The 19,031-nt window shown below is 45.6% G+C and overlaps 1 protein-coding gene across 1 annotated transcript in view; it reads right to left on the bottom strand.

Annotated features, from left to right (window-relative positions):
- TXNRD2 (thioredoxin reductase 2) overlaps positions 1 to 19,031 on the bottom strand; it is a 69,211-nt gene that overhangs the window by 20,260 nt on the left and 29,920 nt on the right. The window contains exons 10-13 of the mRNA XM_081174974.1: positions 17,840 to 17,931; positions 14,554 to 14,728; positions 4,086 to 4,222; positions 677 to 772 (exon numbers count right to left, since the gene is read on the bottom strand). Of these exons, the coding sequence (XP_081031100.1) occupies positions 677 to 772; positions 4,086 to 4,222; positions 14,554 to 14,728; positions 17,840 to 17,931 (500 nt within the window). The remainder of the gene's footprint in view (positions 1 to 676; positions 773 to 4,085; positions 4,223 to 14,553; positions 14,729 to 17,839; positions 17,932 to 19,031) is intronic.

Genomic DNA, 19,031 nt, shown 5'->3' with positions numbered 1-19,031 from the left:
GTTGTGGTTTGAATTCCCGTGACAGGGTGAGCTCCCGTTGCTCGGTCCCTGCTCCTGCCAACCTAGCACTTTGAAAGCACGTCAAAATGCAAGTAAATAGATAGCGCTCTGGTGGGAAGGTAAATGGCGTTTCCGTGCGCTGCTCTGGTTCGTCACAAGCGGCTTGGTCATGCTGGCCACATGACCCGGAAAAACTGTCTGCAGACAAACGTCAGCTCCCTCGGCCAGTAAAATGAGATGAGTGCCGCAACCCCAGAGTCGTCCGCGACTGGACCTAAGAGTCAGGGGTCCCTTTATCTTTAATACAGTGGGACCTCGGTTTTCGAATGTAACCCGTTCTGGAAGACTGCCTGACTTCTGAAAAGTTAGAAAACCGAGGCACAAAGGGCAGTCTGCAAATTCAATAGAGAAAATTGTGGAAAACAACATGCAGTGGAAGCCGTTTGACTTCTGAGGCACATTCAAAAACGGAAGCATTTACTTCCGAGTTTTCGGCGTCCGAAAACTGAAACGTTAGGCTTCCGAAATGTCCAAAAACCGAGGTACCACAGTACTACAGATGTTAAATAACAACCACAATGAAACACTTATTCATGTCCAGAGGTATGTGATTGCTTTGCAACAAATCATTCATTTTTGAACCCCCAGGGAAGAAAAAAACTTGTAAACTACTCACATTGTCATAATCCATGAGTTCTGCTGACTGGCCAAATAGCCTCCGAGCAACCAGCTTCCCTGCAGCAATGGCCGTAGGCGTTAGCTCGGGGCGACCCTACGACAAGACAACAGAATTAGGAGAGGTCCAAATGTCAATGCGAGACTTGAACCCATGACCTGGACTAAGTTATGTTATCTATCTGTTCAGTCAGAACTCACCAGAACTCAATTCTGGCAGCTCTTAGCTGGGCTCCATTGACATTATAATTATAATACATCTATGTGTGTATGTGAGAGAGAGAGGGAGAGAGAGAGAGAGAGAGAGAGAGAGAGAGAGAGAGAGAGAGAGAGACAACAAACAAGACTAACAGAGTATTTCCAAAATCAACAAACAGGTAGTAGGATACAACTGAGAACAGTCAGGTATAAGGAAAGGAGACCAAAGATATAAAGAAAAACATTGGAAGAATTGTACAGTGGTACCTCGGGTTAAGTACTTAATTCGTTCTGGAGGTCCGTTCTTAACCTGAAGTACCACTTTAGCTAATGGGGCCTCCTGCTGCCGCCGCGCCGCTGGAGCACGATTTCTGTTCTCACCCTGAAGCAAAGTTCTTAACCCGAGGTACTATTTCTGGGTTAGCGGAGTCTGTAACCTGAAGCGTATGTAACCCAAGGTACCACTGTACGAAAGAGGCAATACGGCAACACCTCAAGATAAGTCATAAACAGCAGATCATATAATCTGTTCGCCTTGTTTGTTATACATTTAATGATAATTAAAAAGAACGGAAGCAAGTCCCAAGTTGCAGTTTGGGATTAATCCCAAGGTTTAGGCAAATGTACGTGTTATCTCTTTTTCCGAACTAACGTTTTGGCTTTCAAGATCGTCTGTCAATGTGATTTGTCAACGTTGCCGTTTCCCTCCCCCCCCCCCCGCAAACCGCCTGAAATGCAGCTGCCAATCATTTCTGTGGCAGGAAATACAGATGTTATTTTGGCGTTCCAGAGATCAGAGAACGAGATAAAACCTGGAGGGTGGGGGAGGAAAGCCTCTGGCATACATTCCTTTAAAAAAAAGCACGAGGAACACCCAAGCTAATTACTAAAACATCCCTGCAGACATAAGCGCAGGGTGTTTTTTTCCCCTCTGTGCGTATGAAAAAACAATGGCTTAAGACTTCCCTGAGTAAACAAGTCGACACAAACACTTGCTTTGCACCCATGCGTGGGACTATGTTAGATTATAGGCAATAAAAATTCTAGGACTCGTAAAGACTTTCTGGGAAATGGTATATAATGAGTTAAAGAAGGTGTTTAAAAAATTGTTGTTTAGTCGTGTCCACTCTTTGTGACCCCAGGGACCAGAGCACGCCAGGCACTCCTGTCTTCCACTGCTTCCCACAGCTTCGAGAACACTGTCCAACCATCTCATCCTCTGTCGTCCCCTTCTCCTTGTGCCCTCAATCTTTCCCAACATCAGGGTCTTTTCCAGGGAGTCTTCTCTTTTCAGGAGGTGGCCAAAATATTGGAGCCTCAGCTTCAGGATCTGTCCTTTCAGTGAGGACTCAGGGCTGATTTCCTTCAGAATGGAGAGGTTTGATCTTCTTGCAGTCCATGGGACTCTCAAGAGTCTCCTCCAGCACCATAATTCAAAAGCATCAATTCTTCGGCAATCAGCTTTCTTTATGGTCCAGCTCTCACTTCCATACATCACTACTGGGAAAACCATAGCTTTAACTATACGGACCTTTGTTGGCAAGGTGATGTCTCTACTTTTTAAGATGCTGGTGTTTAAAAATAATTTTGTTTTAAAGACCGGAAGCCCTTCTCTTGGGTATAGTGGGTGAAGAGATATCAAAGGAATAATAAAAGCCTGTTTATGTATGCAACAACTGTGGCAAGAATCATTTTAGCCCCAAAATGGAAACAACAAGAAGTACCAACGAAAGAAGAGTGGCAGATGCAGATGATGGACTTTTCAGAACTGGCGAAGCTGACAGGAAAAATCCCAAACCAGCAAGATCAAGTATTCCAAAAAGACTGGAGTAAATTCATACGATATCTGAAAGATCATTGTAAGCAATTAACACCACTAGCAGGGTTGTCTGAAGACTTGTAATGAGAATTTTTCTCTCTTTCTATATTGATTTAAATTTTCGAGATATTCTGTAATGAGTGTAATTAGAATTGGAAAACGTATAAATTGCAATGATACAAAAGGTGAATTTTGAAAGCCATGAGGCAGGAGGGAAGGAAGTTGATAGGCTCTAAGAGCCAAGGAGGTATAGTGGATAAAGATGATGTGAATGCATAATATTAAATGAAAAAGAAATAAAAATTACATTAAAAAATAAAATAAAGAATAAAATAAAATAAATAAAAATTATAAGTATCTAGGAATGGTGGTACAGGCCTCAGAAACCAACAAACCACACATAAATTCCACTAGGAGCTCAGCGGAAAATAAATAAAAATTCGAGGACCCAAAGCAATGAATTCAAGTTACAAGAATGGTGATTCCAACTAAACATCAAGAATAACGTTTCTGACAGAAAGAGCTGTTTGACAGTGGAACAGACCCCCCTGATAGCTGGTGGACCCTCCTTCTATGGAGGTTTTTAAGCAGACGTTGGCTGGCCATCCATATCAAGCTGAGATTCCTGCATTGGACTAGAGTATAAATGCGTATTTTGAAATGTAAATTAGAAAATTTAATTATATGTACATGTCATTCCCGTTGGTGGCCATCATTACATTGTGGGAGCAAATTCTATAGTTTAACTAGGGGCTGTGTGGAGAAGCTACTTCTTTTTTTTGTCCATCCCGAATCTTCTGTTATTCAGCTTTTCTGGGTGCCCTCAAGTTCTAGTGTATATTAGAGATGGAGGGGAAACTTTCTCTGCCCCAAAACATTTTGCCTCTCTTGCAAGAATGGTTAGAAGTTGTGAGTTGCTGCCAGCAAGATGCATTTCTTTCAGAGAGAGAGAGAGCAAGTAAGGAGTGTTTTTGCAAAAACCGTGTGAACTTAATTGTCAATCAGTTTGATTTCGCAGTCAAATGACTAACACCTTCAGCCTTTTTTTTTTTAAAAAAAGCTGTACTCCCCCCCTTTTTTTTGCCTTCCGCGGGCAGCAAAACCTATTTATTTCAGAAGCAGAATTGATATAGGAGAGATAACAAAGCCTTCTTGCCAGCTGTTGCCACATAATACTTTTCACCTGATAAGCATCAGTAATAATCTCTGATGCAGAGGTGTTCTGCGTGGAGGAAATTACTGTTCTGTGTTGCTGGCATAAACACTCCAAATGAAAATGAAAAGCGGGGCTTTAACACGCTGATATAGGCTTGACGACAAATGGGCAGCGGTTATTAATCAAGAACAAAGTAAGTTTTCCTGTCATTGTCAAGGAGTTTATGTAGACGTCTACCTCTGTTATGTCTCCAATTGCATAAATGTGAGGAACAGAAGTGGTTTCTCTTGCATCAACAATGATTTTCCCCGTCACGGGATTTGTTTTCACTCCAGCCATCTCCAAGTTGAGAGTTTGGGTGTCAGGGGCTCGGCCTGGGAAAGAAAGAGTAAGAGAGTGCATATGGTTGTTGTTGTTTTTTTTAGAAAACAATAAAAATTAAAAGAAACATTTTAAAAAGATTTTAGCAGTTTTAATTCTTACCCCCCCCCAAAAAAAATCCCCAACAATGTAAGGACATAGGAAGAGCCTTCTAGATTAGGCCAGTAGCCCATTTAGTCCAGCATCCTGTTTCAATTACCGTATTTTTCGCTCTATAAGATGCACCAGACCATGAGACGCACCTAGTTTTTGGAAGAGGAAAACAAGAAAAAAAATATTCTGAATCCCAGAAGCCAGCGAGATCGCTGCACAGCGCAGCGCAGCGATCCCGCTGGCTGTCCTGGCTTCTTGCTTGGCTGCGCGCAGCCTCTCCCGGGCAAGGGAAGCCTTCATCCCCCGCCCGGGAGAGGCTAGGCGCGGCTAAGACTCCCCCAAGAGCCCCGCTCCCTTTAAAGAGCCACGTGGGGTGTGTGTACGGCTCTTGGGGGCTTTTCCCCGAGGACGGAGAAGGGCAGCCTTTCTCCCTCCTTGGGGAAAAGCCCCAGAGAGCGGCACACACGCTCCACGTGGCTCTTTAAAGGGAGCGCTGAGCAGAGCCTCCTGCCTGCATTCACTCCATAAGACGTACTTTTTAGGAGGGGAAAAGTGCATCTTATAGAGCGAAAAATGCAGTATATGCCCGTGGGAAACCTGTAAGCAGAACCTTAGCGCAATAGTACTCTCCCCTCCTGTGGTTCCCATCGACTGGTATTCAGAAGCAGGGGCGCAGGTGGCGCTGTGGTCTAAACCACTGAGCCTCTTGAGCTTGCCAATCGGAAAGTTGGCAGTTCGAATCCCCACGATGGAGTGAGCTCCCGTTGCTCTCTCCCAACTCCTGCCAACCTAGCAGTTCAAAAGCACACCAGTGCAAGTAGATAAATAGGTATCAGAGTTTTCAAGACTCTGTTGGGATCCTGCACCCCCCTGCAGAGGATGCCTTGATCAGCCGTTGCCAACTTACGAATCAACTCCGCCTGCCCACAGACAAATGTCGCCTTCTGCAGAAAGCTCTCCGGATTGTTTTGAGAAAGGTCCGTGCAGTTTGGGGGCAGACACAGACCAATTTAGCCAACTCATTAATGTGTAAAGCAAAGGCCTTGACTGATTTCTACAAGGACGAATCCCAGCTGTTCATTTTTCTCCAGCTTTGCGGATTCAACACTTCCCAAGGGGGCGTGCTGGGGGTAGGGGTGGGGGGAACAGTTTAAAATTTGCCAGCCGGTTCTCTTGTCAGGGATTTTTAATGAGGTCCAAACATCTCCTTGGACTCAAGAGGCTTTTCCTCTTATCACATGACAGAGATTGGTTCCCGCTCCCCCCTCCACCAGGCCATTGTTAACCTTTTGTTGTTGTTGTTTAGTTGTTTAGTCGTGTCCGACTCTTCGTGACCCTATGGACCAGAGCACGCCAGGCACTCCTGTCTTCCACTGCCTCCCGCAGTTTGGTCAAACTCATGCTGGTAGCTTCGAGAACACTGTCCAACCATCTCGTCCTCTGTCGTCCCCTTCTCCTTGTGCCCTCCATCTTTCCCAACATCAGGGTCTTTTCCAGGGAGTCTTCTCTTCTCATGAGGTGGCCAAAGTATTGGAGCCTCAGCTTCAGGATCTGTCCTTCCAGTGAGCACTCAGGGCTGATTTCCTTCAGAATGGAGAGGTTTGATCTTCTTGCAGTCCATGGGACTCTCAAGAGTCTCCTCCAGCACCATAATTCAAAAGCATCAATTCTTCGGCGATCAGCCTTCTTTATGGTCCAGCTCTCACTTCCATACATCATTACTGGGAAAACCATAGCTTTAACTATACGGACCTTTGTCGGCAAGGTGATGTCTCTGCTTTTTAAGATGCTGTCTAGGTTTGTCATCGCTTTTCTCCAAGAAGCAGGCGTCTTTTAATTTTGTGACTGCTGTCACCATCTACAGTGATCATGGAGCCCAAGAAAGTAAAATCCCTTACTGCCTCCATTTCTTCCCCTTCTATTTGCCAGGAGGTGATGGGACCAGTGGCCATGATCTTCAGGTGGACAGATTTTGGCTGAACCTTAAGGAGGAACTGCCTTGAACCCTAAACTAAGATCCACTGGTATTTTGGTTCTATGGACCTATCCAGATGTTCTTTTTATTGTGCAATCATTTTTTTGGGGGTAGGTTTATTATAACCCCACTTTAAATACTGTTTGTGCCTGCAAAATTTTGGGGCGAACATGCAGCTTTATTTCTAATCTATGCATTTCTCCTGGTGAAATCCTGTAAAAAAATTATATTGCCTCATTTGATTTTTTTAAGCAGAGGTTGGATGGCCACCTGTCAGTGATTCTTTAGCTGTGGTTCCCACACTTCCGGGAATTGGAAATGTTGGCCCTTAGGGTTCCTTCCAGCCTTATGATTCTGTGTTACAGGTTTCTTTGTTTCCCCCCACTTTTGGCATTATACGTGCAAGTTTCGGTATTCATACACAAGGCATTCTCAGGAAATAGTTTGCCAGTGTTCACAAAATGAGCCAACCATTTCCACTGATTCCTATGGGGAAATTTCTAATGCGTTCCCAACCGCAGAATTTTGACCTCCAAAATGACAACAACAAAAACCCAGAAAAACCTTCTGAAACCTTACAAAAGGCATACAAGAAGGGGAAAAAATGCTCTCTTATTTGTCCAACTCCCTCCATCCTTCCAACCATGGTTTCTGGTGAAATGTCTGTCGAAGACCAGCAAAACACAAAAAAGTAAGGCTTGTTTAAGGCTGCTTGTTTGTCTACAGTACTACAAGCAGGCTGTTTGGATATCTGAATCTGCAGTGTGTGTGTGTGTATAGCAAGATTTGGGTCCTAATTCCTCATGTTTGGATAAGTGAATTTTTGTATTTGGATAGCGGGACCCACATATATAGTGCAAGAGTGTTCCTCCAGGCGGCAATAGTGTGATCAAAGAGCAAACAATGTAACAGAACAATGTGTGAACAGTCCAGTATAAATCCACAACTGCTGCACTATTATTGCGTCAACCAACTGTCCACAGTCACATCATGTGTTTAGAGCGCTATGATACCGCTTTAAACAGTCATGGCTTCCCCCAAAGAATTCTGGGAGCTATGGTCCGTCAAGGATGCTGAGAGTTGTTGTTCACCTCACAGAGCTACAGTTCCCAGAATGGTCTAACAGCCAACCACTCTTCACATGGAACTCTGGGAATCCTAGCTCTGTGAGGAGCAACCTCCCACCTACACTTTGGCCCTGTTTGCTGAGGGACTGGTAGGAACTGTAGTTCAGAAGCATCTGGAGGGACCAGCCCTGGTCTAGGATCTCGGATGGGGTAGGCCACATTGGACCTGGTGTTGGATCAACCCACTTGACTTTTGTCAGGCAGATTCCTGCATTCCTAAGTACCCCTTACAACTTGGTGCGTTCAGTGTGCCACCTTCACCTCCTGCTCTCAAGGGTCTAAGCATCTGAAGAAGAGTTTGGATTTGATATCCCACTTTATCACTACCTTAAGGAGTCTCAAAGCGGCTAACATTCTCCTTTCCCTTCCTCCCCCACAACAAACACTCTGTGAGGTGAGTGGGGCTGAGAGACTTCAAAGAAGTGTGACTGGCCCAAGGTTACCCAGCAGCTGCATGTGGAGGAGCGGAGACGCGAACCTAGTTCACCAGATTACGAGTCTACCGCTCTTAACCACTACACCACACTGGCTGAAGAAAGCCACTGAAGAAAGCCAGCATTAGGCTCTGAACGCCAGTGTCTGGAATTGCAAGGAGGAAAAGCGCGGCTGTTGCGCTCAGGACTTGTATTCCTATTGGGGCATCTAGTTGGCCACTATGACTTTTAGAAGACATCCGAAGGCATCCCTGTTTAGGGAAACTTTTAGTATTTGATGAATTATTGTATTTTAATATTTTGCTGGAAGCCACCCAGAGTGGCTGGGGAAACCCAGCCAGATGAACAGGGTATAAATAATAAATTTTATTATTCTTATTCTTATTATTACTACTACTACTATTATTACTACTATTACTATGAGAACAGGGTGCTGGGCTACAGGGGCCAATGGCCAAATCCAGTAGGGCCTCTTTTTACATCAGTGTTTCCCAAACTTGGGTCTCCAGCTGTTTTTGGACTACAACTCCCATCATCCCTAGCTAGCAGGGCCAGCGGTCAGGGATGATGGGAATGGTAGTCTAGAAACAGCTGGAGATTAAGAACATGTTGGGGGGGGGGAGGCTTCAAAATTTGGAAGTGGAGCTAGCTAAGCCTCTAGATGCAACTAAAGCATTTTCCCAAACCAAAATACTTTCGCCCATTTGATCTTAATGGAGGGTATTGAATAGATCCTTTGGCTTGGAAACCAGAGCTGGACATGGCTTCCAGCCAATAAAATTTCAACGTTAAGTTTTAACATTTTTGTCGCTGCTTTTAGGATTCCGCATGGGACACATGTGGGAAAGAGGATGAGGTTTCGATTTGGGTCGGCCAAATTCATTTCATTTTCTTCCTTTTCGTTCTTAATGCCCAGATATTTAGATGTCAGGAGATTGGAACCGAGAGAAATTAAACATTGCCCTGCTGATTTGATCATCTCAGCTGTTGTTTCTGTTACAGCATTTAAAAAAAAATCAGTCTGTTTTACGGAGGGGGGAGAGATTCAGTTCAGTTCCCCTTTAAATGCACACTTATCTAATCTGTACTTTCTGTAACAATTTGCACACTGGAAGAAAACAGTGATCCTTCGAAATCTGCACTTCTCTGAATTTTGCAACGCTATCCTCCCTTCGGCTAACCTGTACAAATACTGAAACTTTAGAGGAAACTGTGCATGGAAATGGGTATATATTTGTGAAAGTAGCATGCACAAATGCATTGTATGTGGAGAAACTGCTATGCAAAAAATATATATGTGAATTTGAAAAAATCGGATACAAAAATGTGCAGAGCAGGAGAAATTCACACTAAAATGCTGAATTTTCATGAGGACTTTAAAAAAAAATGCAGACTGATGTGGAAAACTCAACTCAAGATTGGAAAAATGAGAAACTGAGAGAAACCTAAACTGACTGTATAGTGGTACCTCGGGTTACATACGCTTCAGGTTACAGACTCCGCTAACCCAGAAATAGTACCTCAGGTTAAGAACTTTGCTTCAGGATGAGAACAGAAATCGTGCTCTGGTGGCGCGGCAGCAACAGGAGGCAACATTAGCTAAAGTGGTGCTTCAGGTTAAGAACAGTTTCAGGTTAAGAACGGACCTTCGGAACGAATTAAGTACTTAACCCGAGGTACCACTGTATCTCCCACCCCTAGTTGTGGTTGCAAGGTGGTGCATTGAAACAAAAGCTTTAATTCACCCACTTCCCAGGTCTGACAGAAAATGGTGGAAATCAAAATGGGCAGATTCGCCCCTTCCTAATGTCTCGGCAGGTTGTTGGGATGAGAAATTTGTGTGGCTGTTTCTCTCTCTCTCCTTCTCCGCCCTCCCACTTCTCTCTGTTTGTTTTTCTCTCTCTCTTAAAAGTTAGCATATTGCGTGCTAACTTGTTCCTCTAAGCTCTGCCTGAGCCGGAAAACGGGGAAACTGGAAAAGCCCCCATTAAGCTGCCGGCTTGCAGGCCTCCCCAGACGTTTTATTCTCGGCGCACAAAAGAAGTACAACAGGAGGAAGTTGTTTCACATCCGAGCCCGAGATAAGGTCTCGGTTGTGTTTTCTTTAAAAGTATTGTCGTTGTTATTATTTTTGGTGCCTGATAGCATCAGAGCTCAGGGCCCAGAGGGCCCAGAGAGGGACGGCAGGGATCCGGCGTCCCACAGGGAAGGCTGAAGGAAGGCAGACAGATAGCTAGAGTGCCGACAGCTCCACTCGCCGATCCCAGAGGAAGTGTCAGTTTCGCCAGCTGAAATGAATCTGCTGGAGCCGTCCCAACCTCCCCGTCTCAGAGCCGTTCGGATTCAGCATTGTTTGGATTGGAAGAGCGGGGAGCAACCTGGCTTTTCAGGCAGGCGGATAATACAGTGAATCATATGTTTATTTATAATCAGATCTCCCATGCAGGGGCCGGGCTTCCCTTTTGTTTAATAATTTCCCTCCCTCCACATCAAAGGCCCTTAAGTGTTTTCCTCCGCTCAGCCCTTGTTTTCGGAACACAAACACATTTCCCATCCGGGCTTTGGAGGAGACTCTCAAGTTCACATCAAACGTTGGAACGGTGTTCCCTCTCCCAGCGAAGAGAGGGAGGGAGGGAGAGAAAGCTTTTATTCTGTTTTCCCAATATAAGCCTCTTAAAAGGCTTAAAAATAAAATGGAAAAGTCAGATGGAAAATTTCTGATCTAGGTTTCTGTTTCTGGATCTTGACCCCACCCTGGCCTGGCGTGACGATCTTGTGACTGAGCTGACCGTTGCATGGAATGGTTCCTCTTCCTCACCTTGCAAGGTTAACTTGGGGGTCATAAAAAGAGGTTGCTGGATCAGGCCATTGGCTTATCTGCTCCCGCACCCAGCAATCTTAAAGGGAAAGGTAATAATAATAATAATAATAATAATAATAATAATAATAATAATAATAATAATGTATTATTTATACCTCGCCCATCTGGCTGGGCTTCCCCAGCCACTCTGGGCGGCTTCCAACAAAATATTAAAATTCAGTAATCCATCAAATGTTAAAAACTTCCCTAAACAGGGCTGCCTTCAGATGTCTTCTAAAAGTCTGGTAGTTAATGCCCGATGGAATTAATCTGCAGAACTCACTCTTTCAGGAGGCAGTGATTGCCTCCAAGTTTAGATGGCTTTGAAAGAGGACTGGGCAAACTCATGGCAAAGAGGAATATTGATGACTGCTAGCCAAGACGGCTAAGCCCTGTCTTCGCGGTTGGAGGCAGCAATGCGTCTTATTAAAAAAGGTCAAGGACCCCTGGAAGGTTAAGTCCAGCCAAAGGCGACTATGGGGTTGCGGCGCTTATCTCGCTTTCAGGCCAAGGGAGCCAGCATTTGTCCACAGGCCGCTTTCTGGGTCATGTGGCCTGCATGACTTAACCACTTCTGGCGCAACTGGACACCATGACAGAAGCCAGAGCACACGGAAATGCCGTTTACCTTCCTGCCACAGCGGTACATATTTATCTACTTGCACTGGTGTGCTTTCGAACTGCTAGGTTGGCAGGAGCTGGGACAGAGAAATGGGAGCTCACTCTGTCGCGCGGATTCGAACCGCAGACCTTCTGATAGGCAAACCGAAGAGGCTCAGTGGTTTAGACCACAGGGCCACCCGCATCTTGCTTTAATAAGCCATGATATCAACAAACCCAGAAGCCGAAGTGCGGCGATATGGAAATGCAAAAGGACGGAAATTGCCGCCTCCTTACACCCCAACCTATGTAACCCCATAGGAACTCAATGCACCTCTTGCCGGCAACCTAGGTGTTGTTTTTCCATAGGCACAGGACCACGTAGGCAGCCTTGGCTCCTGTCCCTGTGGCTCTTGGGAGCTCCACCTTTTCCAAGCAAGTATGCTAAACATCCCGACAATCGCGCTCCGTGGCCACTTTCCCTTCCGTAGCGGCAGTTCCAAACACGGCTGAACGTTACGCCAAGTACACCTGGAGTCTTCTTCGACATATGGCTCCTAAATCAAGCATTGGGCTTGGCGCCATTCCAGGCATTTGAGGCAAATCAGATAAGCCGCTCGGGGAAGAGCGCAGAGGGGAAACACCCTCAGATATGCAGAACGAACCTTTCCTTAACTTTTCTTGATATGCATCACAACTGTCAGGCGACACCCCTTGACAAGGCAGATGGAAAGATACCTTTCGATCCGGCTTTGTTATTTTTCCCCTCCCCGGAATCTCCTCCCCACTCTCACCTACAAACAGGTAGCAATAGCTCAGCTGGTTAAGAGCATGGTGCTGGGAATGCCAGGAGTGGCAAATCTGATCCCCTTATGGGAAAGTTGCATATTCCTGCATTGCGACTGTGCATGCGCAAAGCGTGATTTAGTGCTTCTGCGCATGCGCATCCAGTGAAACCCGGAAGTAACCCATTCCGGTACTTCTGGGTTTTGGTGGGTCCGTAACCCGAAAAAACGCAACCTGAAGCGTCTGTAACCCGAGGTATGACTATATATGAATGTGCCAACCAAAACAACAAATCTCCCCATAAGCATAGCATAGTAAGAGCCATTTGACAGTGGAACAGACTCCCACAAGAAGTGCCAGACTCTCCTTCCTTGGATGCTTTTAAGCAGAGGTTGGATGGACATCTGTTGTGTTTTAAATAAGCTGAGATTCCTTCATTGCAGAGGGTTGGACTAGATGACCCTTGGGGTCGCTTCCGACTCTACAATTCTATGATTTTGTCTCAGGAAAAAGGCAAGTCTGCAATAGTTTTCCCTGACATCTACGCAGGAAGATTTATTTGTAATAGTGCATCTAGTCATGTAAACAAACACCTGCAGTTTGAAGAGCTACAAGACAGAAACAAGTTGATCCCTAGAGTAAGAACTAGGCCTTGCCACCCGGATAAAGTAAACAGTAAGCTTGGAACAACCTCTTTGGCTAGTCAGCTGGAGCGAGTGCGAATCACAGCCAAGTAATCAAGAGCCCAATTACAGTTGATAGATTTTAGATAACAGAAGAAAGGTACATGGGCAGGTGAGTGAAGATGTGATAACACTGGTGGTCTTTGTGACAAGGCCCCTCACAGAGACACCTTTCAGAGAAAGAATGTAATCGTGCAAGAAGGTTTGTTTTGCACACATAAGTCAATCCACGGTTGTGTGCAAAACAGGCCTATATGCAAGTCTCCACAAGGGCTTTTCTCTTGCTGTAGTAGCTTAAAATGTGTCAGCTATGAAATAATTGTGCATCTTATCTCCCTGCTTATTTAACTTATATGCAGAATTCACCATGCGAAAGGCTGGACTGGATGAATCCCAAGCCAGAATTAAGTTTGCCAGAAGAAATATCAACAACCTCAGATATGCAGATGACACAACCTTGATGGCAGAAAGTGAGGAGGAATTAAAGAACCTCTTAATGAGGGTGAAAGAGGAGAGTGCAAAATATGGTCTGAAGCTCAACATCAAAAAAACTAAGATCATGGCCACTGGGCCCATCGCTTCCTGGCAAATAGAAAGGGAATAAATGGAGGCAGTGAGAGATTTTACTTTCTTGGGCTCCATGATCACTGCAGATGGTGACAGCAGCCATGAAATTAAACGATGCCTGCTTCTTGGGAGAAAAGCGATGACAAACCTAGACAGCATCTTAAAAAGCAGAGACATCACCTTGCCGACAAAGGTCTGTATAGTTAAAGCTATGGTTTTCCCAGTAGTGATGTATGGAAGTGAGAGCTGGACCATAAAAAAGGCTGATCGCTAAAGAATTGATGCTTTTGAATTATGGTGCTGGAGGAGACTCTTGAGAGTCCCATGGAGTGCAAGAAGATCAAACCTATCCATTCTGAAGGAAATCAGCCCTGAGTGCTCACTAGTAGGACAGATCCTAAAGCTGAGGCTCCAATACTTTGGCCACCTCATGAGAAGAGAAGACTCCCTGGAAAAGACCCTGATGTTGGGAAAGATGGAGGGCACATGGAGAAGGGGATGACAGAGGATGAGATGGTTGGACAGTGTTCTTGAAGCTACCAGCATGAGTTTGACCAAACTGCGGGAGGCAGTGGAAGACAGGAGTGCCTGGCGTGCTCTGGTCCATGGGGTCACGAAGAGTCGGACACGACTGAACAACTAAACAATAACAACAGTAGATAGAAAAAAGAGTCACATATCTCAGTGGTAGAGCATGCATTCTGCAGGCGAACAATCCCAGCTTCAGTCTCTGGAATTGCCAGGGAAGGCCTGGGAATGGCTGCCTGCCTGAAATCTCAGAGAGCTACTGCTAGTTGAGGTTAACAATTGGGTGATCCAATCATCTAACTCAAAATAAGGCAGCTTCTTAGTAGAGGAATGGCTGCAGCTCAGTGTCAAAGCATGTAGAAAGTTGCCCTTCGTTGCATGACAGATAGCACAATTTCTGCTAGGGCAATTTTTGCATTGGGTTCCTCTGCAACGCAATATTAAATCTCACCCTTGTGCTAGCAGACAGAGAAGATTGGATGCAACCCTCCGTATATAGAACATTGTTCGGAACTGAGAGGTGTTTGCGATCACTCTTGCATGCCTATCTCTTCCCATGTGCTTCCCTTCCGCCAAAATTTCCTGTGCTGCATTTTTTTTTAAAAAAACCACAAGAGGGAACAAAAGGAAAAGGAGTGCCAGAGGTATTTCAAAACACCGTTTCTTTTTACCTACTGCCCACATCACCGTGTCAAATTCGTCCGACTTTTCTTTGCCAGAATCGAGGTATTTCCACGTCACGCGCAGCCGGCCGTTCTCCGCCTTCTTCACTTTCGTCGGGCTACATTTCTTCAGGAATCTCGTCCCGTGGCCTTCCATGTGATCTGCCACAAGAGTAGCCATTTGCTATAAAGGTGATGATAAAAAAGAACAAGCAAACTGCATTTTTTATTTTTACTTTTATATATCATTTACTTACTACAAGGCATGTGGCCTGAAGGATGCTGCCAGAAGGCAATGTGGTCCTCAGTCGGAAAAGGGGTTTCCATTCCTGTGGTATATAATAAGCAACTACCGCCTGACAACAGAAATTAATAGTGCTATTGGCTGGCAGTGGGAATGGCTAAATCTATCGATTTTGGTTTCTCTCAGTTTCTCAATTCCCCAATCTTAAATTTAGTTATCAGTTTGCTTTTTCTAAAGCCCTCATGAAAATTCATCAGCATATTATTATTATTATTAAAATTTGTATACTACCCTTAATCTGAAGATCACAAAATCAAAATACAAAACAAGAACACAAAATACACAATAAAAACAAGAACAAAAGTAACAACAAACCAATAACCCCCTTCACATGAGCATATTTAAAAGGACATAGAATGTTAATCAGCCAAAGGCCTGGTGAAAAAGAAACATTTTCAGCTAGTGCCTAAAGATATACAACAGACACCAGGTGAGTCTTCCTGGGGGGAAAGCATTCCACAAATGCGATTCCCGTGCAATTTTCTCCCAATATACATTTTCGCAAAGCAATTTCTCCCGACGTAGTGCATTTTTGCACGTTACCTTCATAAACATATGCATATCTACGCACAAGTTATCCCAGTATAATGCGCACATTGCTTAGCTGGAGAAGTGCATTGCAAAATTCAGAGAAGTGTGAATTTCAAAAGATGGAAGCGTTTCGATTCGCGAATTGTTTTAGAGTGTGCAAATCTGGAAGCTTCACTTTTAAATAGGAAGTAATAATAATAATAATATAATAATAATTTATTATTTATACCCCGCCCATCTGGCTGGGTTTCCCCAGCCACTCTGGGCGGCTTCCAAAAGAATATTAAAATACAATGATACATCAAACATTAAAAGCTTCCCTAAACAGGGCTGCCTTCAGATGTCTTCTAAAAGTCTGGTAGTTGTTGTTCTCTTTGACATCTGGTGGGAGGGCGTTCCACAGGGAGGGCGCCACTACTGAGAAGGCCCTCTGCCTGGTTCCCTGTAACTTGGCTTCTCGTAGTGAGGGAACCGCCAGAAGGCCCTCGGTGCTGGACCTCAGTGTCCGGGTAGAACGATGGAGGTGGAGACGCTCCTTCAGGTATACTGGACCGAGGCCGTTTAGGGCTTTAAAGGTCAGCACCAACACTTTGAATTGTGCTCGGAAACGTACTGGGAGCCAATGTAGGTCTTTCAAGACCGGTGTTATATGGTCTCGGCGGCCGTTCCCAGTCACCAGTCTGGCTGCTGCATTCTGGATTAGTTGTAGTTTCCGGGTCACCTTCAAAGGTAGCCCCACGTAGAGCGCATTGCAGTAGTCCAAGCGGGAGATAACCAGAGCATGCACCACTCTGGCAAGGCAGTCCGCGGGCAGATAGGGTCTCAGCCTACGTACCAGATGGAGCTGGTACACAGCTGCCCTGGACACGGATTTAACCTGTGCCTCCATGGACAGCTGTGAGTCCAAAATGACTCCCAGGCTGCGCACCTCAAGTGAATTGAGTTTGTCCCCAAAACCCAGTGTAGACGAGGGATTAGCAGAAAGCTGGTTCCCGGTGCCCAAACCGTGCCTGGGCACCCAAAGGAACCAGGTTGTTTGAACCCCGTACTTCATACCTAGCCCTGAGAACACAAAGGGTTTTACCTCCTCCCCACAGCACCTGTCAGATGCCTCGTCAACTCGTTAAGGTATCCTGGAGGGCTCGTTTTACAGATGGAAAAGATGCCTTTGAGAAGACATCTCCGAATGTTTGAACCAATGCCATGCTGCTGTCAGGCTCTAAGCGCTCCTACTGACAACTCTGTTCAAAAAAGATGCCACAGCTGTTGATGGCGATAAGTCAAAACTGTCATCCGTCAAAGGATGAGTCTGGTAGTCGTGTAAAGGAAATATCACAAAACGGCCACACAGGAGAATTTAAGTGCTGGTGTTTGGCTTTTTTAAAATAAATTTAAAAATACATTTTACACTCATGCTATCAGTTGCAACTGGCCAAAAAAAATTGGGGGGCAAGATGTTTGTTCTCTTCTGAAACTTGACACTCCTGTGTTTCCCTTTCAGCCTGTGCCAACTTGAGCCCCCACGCCTATTTCGTCTCAGAAGGGACCCGACCTCTCACCTGGGGGGGGGGAGTCTGCTGGGGGCCCTTGAGAAAGATTGCTGCCTAAGGATGGTGATCTGTCCGGAATGACAGGATTGGGCTTGATGAACCGTGAACAGGGACACGGGTGGCGCTGTGGTCTAAACCACAGAGTCTCTTGGGCTTGCCGATTGGAAGGTCGGCGGTTTGAATCCCCACAACGGAGTGAGCTCCTGTTGCTCGATCCCAGCTCCTGTCACCCTAGCAATTTGAAAGCACACCAGTGCAAGTAGATAAATAGGTACCACTGTGGCGGGAAGGGAAACAGAGTTTCCATGCACTCTGACCAGACTTAATGAATGAAACGGAAAACCTGACATTGCGGGCTATATTTATTTATAGGTAATTTATGGGCGCGGGTGGCGCTGTGGTCTAAACCACTAAGCCTCTTGGGCTTGCTGATCAGAAGGTCGGCAGTTCAAATCCCCACGACGGGGTGAGCTCCCATTGCTCTGTCCCAGCTCCTGCCAACCTAGCAGTTTGAAAGCACAAAGTGCAAGTAGATAAATAGGTACCGCTGCGGCGGGAAGGTAAACGTCATTTCCATGCGTTCTGGTTTCCGTCACGGTTTTCCGTTGCGCCAGAAGCAGTTTAATCATGCTGGCCACATGACCTGGAAAGCTGTCTGTGGAAAAACACTGGCTCTCTTGGCCTTAAAGCGAGATGAGCACCGCAACCCCATAGTCACCTTTGACTGGACTTAGCTGTCCAGGGGTCCTTGACCTTTTTACCTTTACATATGGAGACCTCTTCTGATATCTGACAGCCAAGCCCCACACCATGTACACACAGGCAGAAAGCAGTGAAGGAGCTTGGAAACCACCTGCCAGCAAAACCTAGAAGCCAGAGTCGGGTGCCTGAAAAACAGCAAACAACTTACCTGGTCAAATCCTCGGAGTGGGATGCTCCTCATCATAACTGTCGCGTTCAGTCCGAGGCCAGTGAGAAAGCCAGCACATTCAAGGGAAACATCTGGAGGGTTGCGGCTCAAGGAAAACAGCTCAAGTATTTTGAGAGGGCAAATGGACAAGAACTGGAACAGCAAGACGTAAGGCAGCCATGTTTTGTCCAACCCAGTGCGATGCTTCTCAAGCACCTATCATCCAGCTGGTTGTTGGGGGTCTGAGAACCGCAGGGCAAAGGGCCAGGCAAAGCACAGGGCTGGTGAGGCTTCTTTCTGTGGAGCAGAGGTGGCCGTGGTGTATGTACTCATAATAATAATTTTATTATTTATACCTTGCCCATCTGGCTGGGTTTCCCCAGGCACTCTGGGCGGCTTCCAACACATAATAAAACATCAAACATTAAAAACTTCCATAAACAGGGCTGCCTTCAGATGTCTTCTAAAAGTCTGATAGTTGTTTATTTCCTTGACATCTGGTGGGGGGGGGGGCGTTCCACAGGGAGGATGCCACCGCCAAGAAGGCCCTCTGCCTGGTTCCCTGAAACTTCACTTCTTGCAGTGAGGGAACCTCCAGAAGACCCTTGGAGCTGGACCTCAGTGTCTGGGCTGAACAATGGGGGTGGAGACGCTCCTTCAGGTATACTGGGCCAAGGCCGTTTAGGGCTTTAAAAGTCAGCACCAACACTTTGAATTGTGCTTGAAAACATAATGGAAGCCAGTGTAGCTCCTTTAGGACCAGGGTTATATGGTCCCAGTGTCCACTCCCAGTCACTAGTCTCAGTTGCACAGTTAACTCATCAGGGTTGAACTCACCACCCAACAGCCGATGGGGACTGGGGCTATGAAAGTAATGAACATTATGTTTCCGTGTACCTAATCCTGGAGGAGCCCCAGGAAAAACTTTAGCCTCCATGGATTTAAAACGTTGGGTCTAGTAGACCTGATTTGTTGTCTATAGTTCAACAACTCCAAAGTTTGAGAGTTAGTAGCACAAATGTTGTAAAGGTGTGGTGATCTGCCGTGGAACAAACTCAATGAATAAGATAAACGTGGTTAACCAGACCATGGTTGATGGTTGCTAAGGGGGCCCCTTAACAATTAAACCATGGATTTATTTTAACCATGGATTTCAATACTTGAGACTATTGAATAGAATAGAATAGAATAG

Source organism: Podarcis bocagei, assembly GCF_964188305.1.
Source record: "Podarcis bocagei genome assembly, chromosome: 16".
Taxonomy (NCBI): Eukaryota; Metazoa; Chordata; class Lepidosauria; order Squamata; family Lacertidae; genus Podarcis; species Podarcis bocagei.
This window is presented reverse-complemented; position numbering and strand designations above follow the sequence as displayed.